At 40.1% G+C, this 15,443-nt stretch overlaps 1 protein-coding gene across 2 annotated transcripts in view; it reads left to right on the top strand.

The window, feature by feature from the left end:
• Nucleotides 1–13,407, top strand: part of msh3 (mutS homolog 3 (E. coli)) — a 41,668-nt gene extending 28,261 nt beyond the window's left edge. For both annotated transcript variants that reach the window (XM_088432890.1, XM_088432880.1), the window contains exons 22-24: nucleotides 8,287–8,419; nucleotides 8,670–8,838; nucleotides 12,046–13,407. In XM_088432890.1, the coding sequence (XP_088289016.1) occupies nucleotides 8,287–8,419; nucleotides 8,670–8,838; nucleotides 12,046–12,127 (384 nt within the window). In that variant the 3' untranslated portion in view covers nucleotides 12,128–13,407. The remainder of the gene's footprint in view (nucleotides 1–8,286; nucleotides 8,420–8,669; nucleotides 8,839–12,045) is intronic.
• The last annotated feature ends 2,036 nt before the right edge of the window (nucleotides 13,408–15,443 follow it).

Genomic DNA, 15,443 nt, shown 5'->3' with positions numbered 1-15,443 from the left:
TGGCTAATTTATTTGCTGTGCTGCAGTGGGTTTAAACAAACAAAAAAAACACATAATCAAAACGAAGCTCCTGTGGCTCACCTTTATTCTCTTAATGGACGTTTTGACTTGACGTAATGATGCCTTCAAGCTCATATTAGCTGTTATTATGGTGATTTATGCCACTACTCTATGCAACCGTAAGTTCAAACAAAAAGATGCACAGCAAATGGTGTTTGCTGGGATTGTTTTTAAGCATCCTTCATGGTTCCTTCTAAGTTGGAAGCGTCCAATTGTCCACAATGTGTTAGTTAAAGGAATAAATAATATTCATGTGGGAATAAGGCGTGTAATCCAACTCTTAACAGGTGAGTTTAACACATCTGTGCCAAACGTACCTTTAAGAATTATGGGTGACAATTTTACCCTTTTTCTTTTGTTAATGTTATAAAGGATAGTTTTAGGTATATTTATACAACTTCTATTGATGATAATCTCATAGTAGGCACGGCGAGTGGAGGGGCATGAAACGTTTTCTCTTTCCTGTGGGGGCTTTGCAAAATATAATTGAAAAGCACTACTATAAAGAGTAGGAAGTGTGTGCTGACACAGATTTGACATGAATTTGAATGTGATTAATTACTTTTAAACACAGCCTCATCCCAGTTGTGTGGTTTGCCCATTTGAGAATCCTATAACTTCAGCTATCATTATTATTTTAGATTTTTTTAAGATAATTTAAACAATTGTATAGAAAGTAAACCAGGGTAATTACTTAGGGGGGTGTAGACTTTTTATTTCCACCTTTGCTGGAAACTGGTTCAAGTACCTTGATAATCATGATTAACATGGAACGAACTCTACTTGGAGATAGTTGGAACGCTGCGTGTTCTTTTGATGAGACAAGAACGTGGAGAGCCTAGCCTCGCCTCATTAGATCTTTGGACCTGTGGGAACAAAGCATTGGTCCCCTTAGACAAGTCCCCCAAATTCAATTCCCCAAATATTAAGACACGCTTTTTAAAAAAATAAAAAATAAAAGCCAAATGTATAGGTTTCATCCTATAAACGGTAACTTAAAGATTAGAATGTGTGTTTTTTTTTTTTTTACACCATTTGAGGAAGATCGCACAGCTGTGCATTTTTGTAGTCTGTATTCTTATTAACGAAAAATTCTGTAACGTATGAGCTAGGGGGCGGATGTCAGTCGGATATTGGCAGCCTTTGCCTGTTGCAGCTAACAGCAGCTCGCGTTAGCTGAGGTTGTTACGGTATTATTTTCAATAAAAGAAGCAATTAGACTAAACCAATGTCAGAGTCCATCCTCGTTAACTCGCAGGAATATTACTAAAACCGAGCGGATCATGAAAAGGTTTTGATTTCTCACATCTGATTCTATTAAGAGTGGCAAAGAATAGGGTTCGTGTATTAATCGTGGTCTTTTGGCATAGTTTGACTTGTGTATTGATTGTGGTCTTTTAGCATAGAAACACAGTCATAAACTTGGTGGAATACGGATGGTGCACAACTGCGGGTATGTATGGCAAAATGAACTCCAGAACTACTACTGCCCGAAGACAGCTAGAATGGGCACTAGCGATACTAGTAAGGATATATGGTTAGAGAAAATAATAAGTGTTTTATAATATTGGTACTATTGGTTCTATCGTTTTATTTTTACAATGATTCGATCTCTAAAGTTATTCAAAAGGATTGTGCCGCAGGTGTTGCCAATGTAGATTACGATTGCAATTGCGGACGAAAGAGTTGGCCAACTTTTCGGGCAATTTGGGAGAACTGCTTAGGTACGTACGTTTGCGCCATTGTGGATGGGATTCCCTTTAAGAGGAAATACAAAATGGTCTCTATTATGGAAAATGTTCGTTTGGCTGTTGATGACCCAGACACCGCCAGCTGCAGCAGACTTGAGTCCTATCCTAAGACTTAACAAATATTGTTATTGTATTTTTAGTGAAGCCAGAACAGATTATTGGCATTTACATTCTTTTTATTGAGGAGAAATGATCAGCGATTCATTTCTTTAGTATTAAAAACGTGGCAATAGAATGACTTGAACTGCATTACTTTCATTTGTACTTTTGCAGAAAATTTTAAGAAACGGAAGGTCATTCATCCTACTTGAATTGATTGTGTTCTACCTCGTTTTGTAATTTTTCTGCAGAACATATGTGGCTAGAGCAGGATAGAGCTGATTTTGGCACTTTAACCACCTGTTGTATAACAACATTGATTTGTTAGAGGCCTCGCTATAAAAGACAAACCAAGTAAAAAGAAGTTGGGCTTTGCAGTGATATCCCTCCTTGGTACAAGAAGAGCCACACTGTCTTTCATGCGCACGCACTTCCTCCCACTCCTCCTCCACCTCCACCTCTTCCCCTGCCATGTCCTCTTCCTCCTCACCAGACATGCCTGCTTGCGTCAAATTCAGACTTCTCCTTTTTTGACTCAGTTGTTATAGAAACGCACCTTTCCCTGCCCCCAGCATTCACCTGTGAGTTAGTTAAGAATGTAGATGGCTTTCATAACGCCGCTCGCGGACGAGACAGCCTTGAAGCTGAAAGAAAAAGGGGAAGCTACAAGTTGCTGGCTTTTATGTTAAATTCACAGCTGGTGTGTGCGAGGGTCCTTACTGATGTTTTCTCGAAGATGAAATGCTTCACAGCGCCCTCCTCCTCAAGCGTGGCTCTCTATCAGACTTGTTGGGGCTTTCACACTAGCGGCAGTGCTTGCCATTTGCTTCACACCGTGCTTGGCGCGACACACATTGCTCTCTTCTTTTTGCATGGGCCCTGCCGGTCCCACCCGACATCAAACAGCGGCACGCCGAGGGGCATGCTGCTTTTTGCGATATTTGCCTCAAAGCATCAAATCACTTATTGCTCTTGGAAATTTGGTTTGGCGCTGTTCCAAAGAGATTTACCAAGGCGACTTGCCTGAAGAAAACAAGCGAGCTTCCATTGAGATTTTGGTCACTTTTCTGATAATTCAATTTGAAATGATGTTTTGCAGTCATTTTTCAGAAGGATAATGCATCTCGTTATAGAGCAAAAACCGTGGAAACAACCCTTCAAGAAAGATGTTCCGGAACCCCCTGCGATAGGTGAAAACTGCAAAGTAGCGATTTCCAACGGTCCGGTGAAAGTCTTTGCTCCGCTGTCCTGGCTTTATTCAGAGCAATGACCTGTGCGTTTTATGATTGAGACCGGCATGTCCGGGTCTGTGTAACAAGCGAAGTTGGGGCGGGAGTAGATCACAACTCCTGCCCTAATTGGTCGATGATCGCACACTGAGCCATTTACGTGTCTTATAGCAGTGCCAATCTCGGTCTCGGCTCCCGGCTCACTCATGAAACGCACACACACACGCTGTTGGCTAGACCCAAGACAGAGGAGCAAAGACCTGCACCGGACCGTTGGAAATCTCTTACGTAGATTCATTTTATAATAAAATGGTATTTCAAGTGTAAACTCTCATTGTTGTCTTGTTTGATTATGCACAGCTTTAACTTTAATTCAACTTCCGGGCACCGCTAATATGACCGAGAGACTTCAAAGGATGAAAAGGGGTAACTGTTAAGTGACAATGTAGGGTTTAATAATTTAAGATTTAAATAAATACTTCTACTGCAGTAGTTTGACATCTGTGGCAAGTGCATTTATAGTTACCTCGTCTGTCTGGCATGCAGAAAACCGTCACAGGGCGTCTCTCTGCAATAGAGCTCCCCCTAAAAAAAATCTGTGATGCACTGAGGCTGCCATAGGCCAGGCGCGAAGTAGTGAGGGATCACTCTATAATGTCAATGTTGTGACCTTCAAGTAATTTGATTAATTGATTGAAAAACAATGTCACTATAATACACCTTATCAACCATATAGCAATACATAACATAATTGTAGGGGTGAAAGAAGTCCTCGAGTAATTTGAGTACCAGCTTTCCAAAAAAAAAGTGCTCTGCATTCTTTCTCACCCTGAATACCGCTTATTACAGTCAAGCCAATTGCAGCAACGATTGCTATGCTCTCCATGATAGTAAAACCCACCAGAAACGCGATGCGAAAGCCGACTTAAAAAAAGCCTCAGTCTTCCAAATACCATATGAACATGAATGTAATGGTTTGCTTTGATTTGAAAGTTTTTCCTGGCAGCGTGTTGAGGCGTAACAGCTAGACTCGTCTGGCGTCGATTGGTCACGACTCCCAAACTACACTACTGTATATTATTCTGAAATCACATCCAGTTGCCAATTCGGGGTGCAAACAAATTACTTCATTACGCTGACATTCGGCACCTGTTGCCAGTTTCAATTTGTGGCTCGGGCTTCTAGCATAAATTAATGGCTAGCTAGCAGTGCTCTGTGGTGGGATAGGTTTAAATGCCTCTGCACACTTTGGTGCTGCCAGCCTGTCTACTGATCACATACCAAATGATGCCTGCTCAAATGTGCCAATTGAGGTGGAGAATCTATCTCACAGTCCTAAATTTATGGGGGGTGATTTGGAAAGGGAGAATGAAAGTGGTCTCCTGCTAAGCAAAATTTATATTTAAGTAATACAAAATGTTGATAATCAAAAAAAATGATCATTTATAAAAGTTGGTCATTCACAATTAAGGATTAGAATAAAGTATTTGATATACAGATTTGTTTTTTTAATCCAAATACTTGATGTCCAATTAGATATTTTAGTGAAATATTAAAATATCCCACGTTATTATTCTTATAAATCCTATACGATTGAGAATCTCAAGAAATTCAACAGTTTTACCACATTGTCTACTTCCTTTCAGTGGACATAGTTTTGATCCTTCTACCTTGCAACTCGGCCAGCTAGGAGCAGCAATATTTTATATAATCATACTAAAAAGCTCCAGTTAGAGTTGGTCTCATATCCTCAGAAACGCACTTGTAGTAGTCATTCCTGTTGGAAAATAAAGAGTATATGCCTGCGAGTAGTTTTGACTAGGTCTGTTTTCATGTGTCGCTCCACCATTTGTGTTCACATAACCGTTGCGTTAAGGGTTATATTGTGACAACCATGCCTTTCAATAACCCAGCTACAGTATTTCTACTAATGGAAAAAACATATTCTAATGGAAACCTCACTGACAGTGTCAATGAGTCTTTTAAATGGACCTCTTGCATTGGCTTTTATTCGGTAGTTTGGGAATTTTAATGACGCGTCCTACAATGAATCATGCATGTAGGGTCATTTTACTGAGCATAATTCCTCGAGTGACTCCTACCAGTTTGTGATGTAGCCTCAAACTGACAGCTCTTCCTGGGGAGTGCTGTAAAAAAATGACAAAAAACAAAGGTCATCCACTGTTCACCTTATTGTTGAACCCAAACAAGGTAACAGAGATGCAGGTCAGTCACGTCCTCTCTTGCATCCGCTTTGTCTTTGAAGCTCACAAACTGCCCTTGGCGAGTGCTTGTTAGCTGCGCTGCGGTGCGGACACTGGCATAGAGAGGGAGAGCAAATGTAGTTACATCTAATTGGATCGAAAAGGGTTGTGGGGTCGGCTTTGCTGTGTAGACACCTCAAACGTTTTGATCAAGATCAAATTGCTTGATATGAGTGCTAAACCCAATGGCTGCTTGGGAAAGAGCCTCGCAAACCCGTGTAGAGATGAAGCTCCATTTTAAGAATGACTAGACTGGAGTCAGAAACGGAAGCCATCAAAATGAATAATTTCAGCTCGTGAACTTTCTATCAACTAATCGATGACTACACTAATCGGTTCAACTCTTAATTTCATCAGCTTCCCCCGCCGACGAGGCTGTCAGTGCACCCTGGGGTTGTCTGCTAACGAGCGGCCATTAGCATCCAATCGCACCATTATTCAGATGCCAACTGCTCGTCACCGCGCTCCATTTGTTTGTACCTTCCAATGTAGGTGGACAGGAGTGATTTAAACTACGTGTTTGTGTGTGTGTGCATGTGTGTTAGACTATGTGTTACCTTGGGTCAGGTCTGTTTGCCTTCCCTGGAAGAGTGTGGGCATTACCCTGCTCATCTTGTGATACAGTATTTCTAGTGACATGACCTTTCTCACGCCGAGTGAGGTAGCACGCTCATCCCGGCCGGATTCATTCAGGTTCTGCGGGTCTTCGGAGAGCACTTTATTTTCAGCCTCGGAATACATCTTTATTAGTGTTGAAGAGGGGTGGGGATCCAATCCAAGTTTAATTACAGTTAGTTTGTGTGTGTGTTTTTTAATATTCCATTTGCATCTGAAAAAGTCGTTAAAATTGGCAGGAGAATTAATTGCATTGGTTGGAATGAAGAGTCAGCTGGTGTGTACTTAAGCTACATCCACATTCTCCCCATTCATGTCATGCAAGTTCTGCAATACAATCAATCAGTAATGTCCACATTGTCATAGTTAATAGAATGATGTATGTCAAAGGCTCCATGAAACGATTGTTTGCAGCGAGAAGTCCCAGAGAGAGTAAAGCACAATGAAAATTAGTGCAGTAATCCAAAAAGAATGCTTTGATATGAATATGCAGCTGACACAAATCCTCTTTGTTCTTCGGAGACAGACTGTTACATAATTGTTGCCACACCTACCGTTTGTTGTGTGTAGTACATTTTCGAAATCCCTATTTTTCCCTCCCACATATATCTTGCACTCGAATACTTGATAATCATCAGCACGCATCCATATAAATAAACACAAATCATCACAATCTCTTTCACAGACACACACACGCACGCACACACACACGCACGCAAACACTTATATATATGGCCTTTTTGGACAATTTGGGGCTTCAGACCTAATTTCTCACGAATGTGCCCCATTGTGTTGGATTAATTTGGTGGGGATGAATTTGAGACATCAACAACATCAAGCAACCTTCATGGCTGCAGGCTTTGTCAGGAAAGTTCCAGGACTGATGTACTGAAAGATTTCTTTTGGGATCGTTCCGAAGCCCCGCGGTCATTATCATCTTGTTGTGATCCACATCTTCATAATTGATGATTGTTTTGAACTCGGGAAAGAGGGGGGAAAAATAAGACAGAGCCAGGTTTGTGTTTGTATGTGAGAGTGTATGTGTGTGTGTAAGTGTAAGAAGGGAGCTGCGGCATCCCAATGGTTTTCTCATCAAGTAACTGTTGAATGCTTAGAGCATTGTGATGGAGGCAGGAACACAGTTTTGGCCTCTTCTTGCATACTGACCAAAACTAACACTGCTGGTTGCTAGTTTATACAATATCTCTTGTGAAATTTCGGATACACGTCATGGAAGAAAAAAATTCTTACTTCCTGCAGGTGTAATGTGTATGCGATTTGCCAGCTTTTCAAAAATTGTCTTTAAATTGTAAATACAAAAGACAATCCCCATGATGCGTGTATTTAATTCTTGTATGGTAAACTATAGTGTGCACATGGCATGTGTTGGAAAGATAATACATCCAACAGGAAAATCAGAGCGTCAGTTTGAGCATTTTCATGTGTTTCGCTATTCACCATGGTCAGATCATAAATTCTTCTTTCCATTTGTAGCGAGTTGCAAAGCTGGTGAGTAGGTGGGCAGGGGTTAGCTCACATGGCAAGTAATGTTATTCTCGCTGTCTTCCTTACTTTTTAGGCTTTTTTTTCGGGAAGACTTTGCATAATGTGAAACCAGTGCAAAAACAATATTCTTGACATGTGTCAGCCATTATCGAACCTATGTAGCATTTCATACAGGTTTTTTTCTAAACACTGTTTATTTCAAGTAATAAAAAAAAACAAAAGAAGAATTATCATTCAGTTTTTATACGTTTTGAGAAAAAGTTCAATGCATACCTTAAATTGTCATATTTTGATTAGAGTGATTTTTTTTTTTTTGTGTCTGTGTGCCCTGCGATGGGCTGGCGACCAGTTCAGGGTGTCCCCCGCCTACTGTCCAATGACAGCTGGGATAAGATAAGCGGCTATAAAAATGGATGAATAAAATAGTCTACATACACCCTTTCCAAACATATTAAATGGACACACCCCGTTAAACACCCAGAGATTAAAAAAAAAAAATCAAGTTTAGGGTAAAATGAAGTTCAGCTATACACACAGTACTGAAATGTGATTTATAAAAATACAATAGAAGAAAATGGTGAAAATAGTAATCCCCTTTGGGTACTATATTTTTTTGTGTCAACTGTATGTGTAACATTTTCCCTTTAAACTCTTTTGCTCCTTTCTTGTTTCATTATCAACCTAGGCTTGAAATGACAAAACCTGATCTTTAACGTAACTTTATTAATGCTTGATTGTCAACATATGCTCTGCGATTGGCAGGTGCAGTCTTTTACCCTTTTTGTGACCCATTATCCACCCTTATGTGAGCTGGAACGGGTGTATCCTCACCATGTGTCCAACTACCACATGTCCTTCCTCCTCAATGAACCTGATGTGGCAACTGACACTCAAGGTAAGTGTGGTGTGTATATCGCTGGCATTGGGCCAAAACCTCATAAATAACTTTTGGGTGAGCTTCTTAATCTTTCTAAAACCTATACTATTGCTGTCCTTCATGATCCAATGCTAATTTGCCGTTTTTGGGGTCTCCTGAAAAGTGATGATTTTGGACATGTGAGGAGTCCACCCGACACCAGCGGCACAATGATGTCATTGGCACTTTTAGAAATCATTTCAAACTGACCCAAGCCATGTCTTTGCAGATAGGGAGGTTTGTCCCGAATTCCTCACCTTCCTCTACCAGTTAAGTGAAGGAGCCGCTGGACGGAGTTACGGCCTGAACGTCGCCCGATTGGCTAATATCCCGGATTCAATACTTCATGCTGCGGCCCTCAAAGCCCGAGAGTTGGAGGATGTAGTCAACTCCCGAAGGTGAACAGACACTCGGGAACAATGTTACTCAGATGACAGAGCTTCTTTGCCTAAAAGTTGCTTTGCCTAAAAGAAATAACGTTACATGAGTAAAGATATTGACCGGTGTGTTGAAGATTCCACCACTAAAAATTGCTCTAGGAGAAAAGATATATATTCGATGCGTGGTTTTCAAACTCCAAAAAGTCTAGAATAAGTGGGATATGAAATTTTTTAATCCATCGATTTTGTCCCCCCATTTTCTCGCGCTTTTTGTGGAAACCATGTCTTGAATGTTGATCAGCATTTTTTGGAAAAAAATGTTTTGTTTAGTTTTTCTCTCATGCATTTTTATGGGTGTCATATAGGGGAGATAGGGACTGGGCCCGCCCATGAATAGTGGGGAACAACTGTATGTAAATTGTGGCTGTCCACTGCCTATGAAAATGAGCTGGTTAAATCATGGGCAATCATTCAACCCATTTCAACTTGGAGATGAAACATTTAATGCCTTCAAGAACATTTCTACATCTAAATCTCATTTCAGCTATGTCCTTTCACGAATACTGAGCCTTGATATGCGTTCCTCTTCATCTGACATAAGCATTATTTGTTGTAAATAAAGCCCCCCCCTACGGGATAGAAATCATTTTGCACCCACCCCACTTGCCGCAGTGACTACATAAGATCATTAGCTATTAAAAAAAAAGTATACGTACAGTATACCCAAAATTGTATCCCTTTTAACATACACAAAAGAAAAAAGCAACATGTATAACATTTCAGCAAATGTTAACTTTTAAGCCTAAATACCTGTATCGTGCTACTAGTGGCAGTTGAGAAGTCTGACGGCTGGGATTGGAGTTGTAGTTCCGATGGTACGTTGGCTAAACTAAAATGTCCATTTTTGCCTGCCTGCTGTATGTTAGCAGTGCATGGCAACTGTACGATGAAAGAAACACAAGAAACGCACAGTAAAGAAGAAAAAGCCGACATTCGTAAGCGGAACAAACAAACATATTCTCCAAGGGGGAGCCTTCGCTTCAACTTCTCAAAGGTTTTTTTTTTTGTCTAAAAATTTTGCGCGACTATGGAAAGCTACATAATGGGAAAATAGCTTCATGAGTGGATGGCACACTTTGTGTTCGATCAAGGCAAGATCTGTATTAGTGTGGAGGCTGCTATTTGATGATTGTATTATTGATTTACATGCAAAATCTTTCATAGGAAAGGTTTACTTATTCATACCTTGAAGAAGCATATTTGTGGAGCTGCTTCAATTTGCACTCTAAATTACTGTCATCAAACCCATACCTTAACCCCATTGTGCGTCTTTTTGGAAACATTGCAGACACGAGCCCTTTAAAATCACACACAAAAAAAAAAAAAAAGGATAATGTCATTGGTGGCTTAATGGATCCTGACATGTGAGAGCGGTGAGTCTGCGCGTTGTGAGGCTGAATTCAAAGCAGCTTCAGTGACATCAGTGTTACGCAAGGGTTAACACCCAAATGAACCTGATGGCATAGTCGTGCTCACAATTCTCAAGTACGAATTGTACATAATATTCCTGGAATATCAGACAAGAGATTAGTGGAGCCTATAACAGCCTGAATGTGCACATGTTATGAGGGTGAAGGACAACCTCACATGTGAAGCATCATTTTTGAAATTGTGTTTGTCTTGGAACTTACGCGTAGCCCCGTCAGACTGTTTGCCCACTGCCGCACAAAACCTGTGTGAATTAGATGTGTTTGCCTTGGAGATAATTGAAGTGAACCAAACAATAAGACACAAAAGAAAATGAGCCACTTTAAACAGTGACCCAAATAGGACACATTTTAGAAAATTAACTTTTTCAAGGTTTGGATGCACATCAATCCATCCAATACACATTTGTGATGGTGATGTGTCCATGTGCCACACACACAGTGGAGTACATGAGGGGTTGCCTCTATGAATTAAGTCGGAATTGTTTTTCGTTCACCTCTGAAAAACATTGGTTTATTTTAAAAACCTGTCCATCATCTTACCCTTACGAGGGTCGCGGGCATGCTGCCACCTCTTCCAGCAGTATAATTTTTTATAGCTAGATACTAGATACTTTTATCTGATGGCGGAAGTCAGGAAGAGTCCAGGCGTCAATATGCTCGTTAGAAAAGACCGTGTAAAAGCTGACTTGTTGGTGGGGTGTTGGGCTGCCGTTTTTGGCAGATTCAATATGTTGAATTGGCATATGGCCAGTGTGATATTTGGCCACTCCGATTGGCTGTTAGCTAGCAAATCAGCACGCGGGGCAAGAACAGGAAGTGACAAACACGGATGAAATATAAGCGAGGGAAAGCCTTGACCATTTTGCTCAATTTAAACATGGTAACCCTCTGCATTTTAAGGTACAATCTCTGGATGAAATTGTGAGATGGTTTTGGGACTGTGGCGCAAAAGAGATCAGAATTGGATAGCGTAATGTTAGATTGACAAAGTGAAGAAAGCCATACTATGGGAAGACACGGGGTCTCAATTTGTCATACCGGGTAGATTCATGTCAGCATTGCACAATACTGCTTTAGGAGCGTGAAGTTTTGCTTCACGGGAAAGTTCATCGTGGGCAAAAAAGATGTTATGTATTGTTTATGTTGCTGTGTCAGTCACAGACAAGCACACGAGGCAAGTAGTTTTTTTTTTTTTTTTTTCCCCTCTGGACCACTCAGCCAATGCTAATGCTCTTGTGTTTGAATGTGGATGTTGGGAAAATTCAGTGTTAACGCTGTCGATTGTCAGTCAATCACCTTTTGAGATATATTCTAAATTATAGCATGGTAGAATACATCCACTAAACTTTTGTGGCATTAGTGTCAAGTTTAAAAAAATCTGAAGTCTTGCCATGGCTCAATAAAGGTTGAGAAACCGTCCTAATACAGGCTGTGGATTAGAAGGCCTGCTGGGAGTTCATCGTCCAAAGTAATCCTCACCATATGAAATGTCGGTCCAAACCACCTCGTCAGTTTAATCCATCCTATATGAAATATTTGTACTTTGTCGGCCTGAGACCACCCTGTGTACACAAGACACCCAGAGAGGGATGAAGCTGCTGGTCGGAAGTTGACAATACCCAGCTGTCAATGTATATACTACAAAAGACTGTGTGCATGTGCGTATGTGACTATGTGCATGTGTGTGTGCATTGTTTTGACAGTGAGTGTTGTTTGGTTTGATTTGTCTCTCTAGGAGGAACACGAAGTTACTGTCTGAGCTTTGGGGCATCTCGGACAAATCCTCTCTCACCGCATGGCTGCAGTCCAACTCCTGACGTGTGTAGTGCAATATGTACACAATTAGGTCCCAAAACCCACAAGATAGAAAGGTCTCCAGGTGTGTTTTCTGTACTCTAGCATTTAGTAAACAATCTAAACATGCCCCAAGGATGGCTGTTAAGGATTTTCACAGCAGTGCAGCTTAAAAGTATGGAGGAGATACCCACCGTGTGGCTGCTTTTGTACAGTATTAACCTTTGATGTCAAGGTACAAGGTCTTACCTGAAACCTGTGCTGCTGTTTTTTAAGATGATAGAATCATTAATAAACTAAATATTCACACTGTGTGAAAAAACACACATTTAATCCTGACTGTCCAAATTACGGCCTGGGGCTACGGGCTCCACTCTAGGTCGACGTCCGAGAGCCGTTGCTCCGAGGGCAACTCCGGCCCTTCGTGTTCCTGACTACGGCCAAGGGATGGAAACGGGAAAGGATAACAGTTACTGTAAGTTACCAAAAGTGATGGAAGGAATTTTTTAATTCTGTACGAATGCAATTGAAATCTGCTGTTGAGATGCCTCATTGACAGCTTCAACATCTCAAATTGGATACTGTAAATTTAACCCTAAGTTTTGTGTTTTAGCTCATTCAGAGCTCTTGGTCGAATCATTTACCCTTTACTCTTGAGATAGCCCCACAGGGAATTAACTCAAATGGACAAATCCTACAATCTAGGAGACCAGGGGATGTTACCTAATCTTGAGATCACGCATTTACGAGCAATTCTCGTACAGCCTCCGTTGATGTCCGTGCAGTGTGTGTTGAAGCTTTCTTTGGTTTCTTTAAGGTTTGGAAAATTGTTCTATTCAGGTGTAAACAGTAATGTGACATCTCCGTGTAATGATCCACAATGACAGTGACTCATTTCCCCTTTTTATGTAGAAGAAAAAAAAAAAAAAAAGGTCAGATGATTCCATGTAATGAATCAAGCTTGTAATTCAGGGTGAAATTCACAGTAGCGCAGCTGGTTTTTTGCAGTCAATGGGGTCAACAGCAGATTTTAAGAATGCATTTGGACAAGATGCCGCCATCTAAAGGAAGTCATTTAAAAAATGATAATAATAATTCCATCATTGTTTCTTAAATAGTGTGTTTTAAAATATCAATTACTATGAACAACATATTTTTCTTTCATCACTCTTGGTTTTTTTGGATTATTAAAAAGTTCCTGTGTTTTTATTTCTTTTTGTGTCACCTTGTATATGAAGGCAGGACATTGGCAAAATGAGAATTAACATTGTTGAAAAAATACACTCCAATTGGATAAAAGAAATTATGGATGTGCTTTTTTTTTATCGGCCATGTTCTTACTTACAATAATTACCGGTAGCAGCAAATCCTTTTTGCTGGTAAAAGCAGCTCGTGTTATCCGAGGTTGCAATGGCCTTATTTTCACTAAAATAAGTGAGCAGGCTGAACCAACGTCCGAGTCCATCCTTGTTCACATACAGGAAATTACCAAAATGGAGAGGATCTCTAGCTGATTCAATTAAGAGTGCACCGGTTAGAGGACATGGAAAGGCATTCCATTGGACTCGTGTATAGTTATATATAGTTAGAGTTTTTACATCGATAGTCATAGTCATTTAATATATTGTCATAGTTTTTACATTGTTGCCAAAATGTTGGTGCGTCTTATACATGGGAATGTAGAAAAGACCCACATTTGACCTTAAAATTAATGATGCATCTTACATACAGCTGGGTCTTATATTTGGGGAATTACAGTAATTTTTACTGTGACATTTGTTAATATTTATTGTTGGGTTTTTTTCACCTCTTGTAAATGTATTCTGAAACTTAAACTTACTTTGTGCTTTTTATTGGGCATTTTTTGGGACCCCCAACATTTCTGTTGGGACCCATAACTTTTCATTACTGCGGATCCCGAGGATCCAACAGTTAACATAGCATAGTTTGCTTCCTCCACTTCCTACCTGGTGTCAAAGTTGTGAAACTGAGTCAAGGCAATCAAAAGTACAAAAACAGCAGCTTGACTGGGACAATGGGTGCACTATTGAACTTTTTCTGCAGCGCTCAGCATTCACGTGGTAATATCTGAGTGCATTGCAATTTCTAGTTGTTATTAATCCTTCCTTTGCTCCTTTGTTATTTCTCAGCAGATTGGATGCAATATGAGAAACAAAAAGTCTTTGGCCCGTACGGGATGTCTGGTTTTATTTTATTTATTTGTTTCTTTCGAGGCATCTCAACAGATTACAAATGAAATACCAGAATGTGTGTCTTGTTCAGGACAGTTTATTAACTTTTTTGTCTTTCTAAAATAACGGCACTTTTCTGTGATTGTGGAAAGAGCAAAAGTATAATGCTGCAAACAATGTCCAATCAGATTGCTTCACTGTCATTCATTATACTGCTTACTGCCCCATCTTCTGTCATGTTAATAATATGGCGTGCTGTATTGATTAATAAGAAACAAAATTCAAACAATTGTATTTGAAATTTTTGGCGAGGGTGCAGCAGAATTAATGGAATTAATTTGTTCATTTCGGTGGAGAAAGATGATTTGAGGTAACAAGTGCACTTGGCTTATATATATATATATATATATATATATATATATATATATATATATATATATATATATATATATATATATATATATATATATATATATATATATATAAATAAGTAATATCGTGAATGGGACAACAGGACACAATAGGAAGAAGCCAAATCGCGATGTAGCGAGGGAGCTACGGTGCGAGCGTGACTCAGGTGGTAAAGGAGCTCATCCAGTAACCAAAGGTTGGAATCCCACTGTGTGGTTGTGTGCTTGAGCAAGACACTTCACCCACTTTGCCTCCAGTGGTTGGTCGCAGATTCCGTTGGTGCTAAAATGGCAGCTTCGCTTCCATCAGCCTACCTCATGGTACAAAGTAAGTTTACCATCGCCGGTGTGTAAATGTTGGGTGCATGAATCATTTATCCATTATAAATCAACTTTGATTTAAAGAAGCGCTACACAAAATGTGATTAGTCAGCATTGTTAATATTATTGCCACTATATTGTGCTAAAAAGTTAAACACAACTGAACCATAGATAGGTTTAGATTCTTTTGCATCCGCTAGAGGGAGCCCTGTGACACCCAAGTCAAGGAATTGGTTTACTTTTTAAGCAAAAGTATTTGTTCATTGTGAGTAATTTAGGTCCTACTGGTAGGCAACATCTGAAGATGGAGGAAAGTAGTGCAGTGTGCTTGTTTCCTGTGGTCCCAAAGTCGTAAGGCAGCATAGAAATGGACGTTCCGCCTTGAACATCACTCGGTGAGATAGTCGGCCACACGG

This window comes from Hippichthys cyanospilos, chromosome 1, assembly GCF_059441005.1.
Source record: "Hippichthys cyanospilos isolate Australia breed blue-spotted pipefish chromosome 1, RoL_Hcya_1.0, whole genome shotgun sequence".
NCBI lineage: Eukaryota > Metazoa > Chordata > Actinopteri > Syngnathiformes > Syngnathidae > Hippichthys > Hippichthys cyanospilos.
Note: the sequence above shows the minus strand (reverse complement) of the source record. Positions and strands in the feature narration are given on the sequence as shown.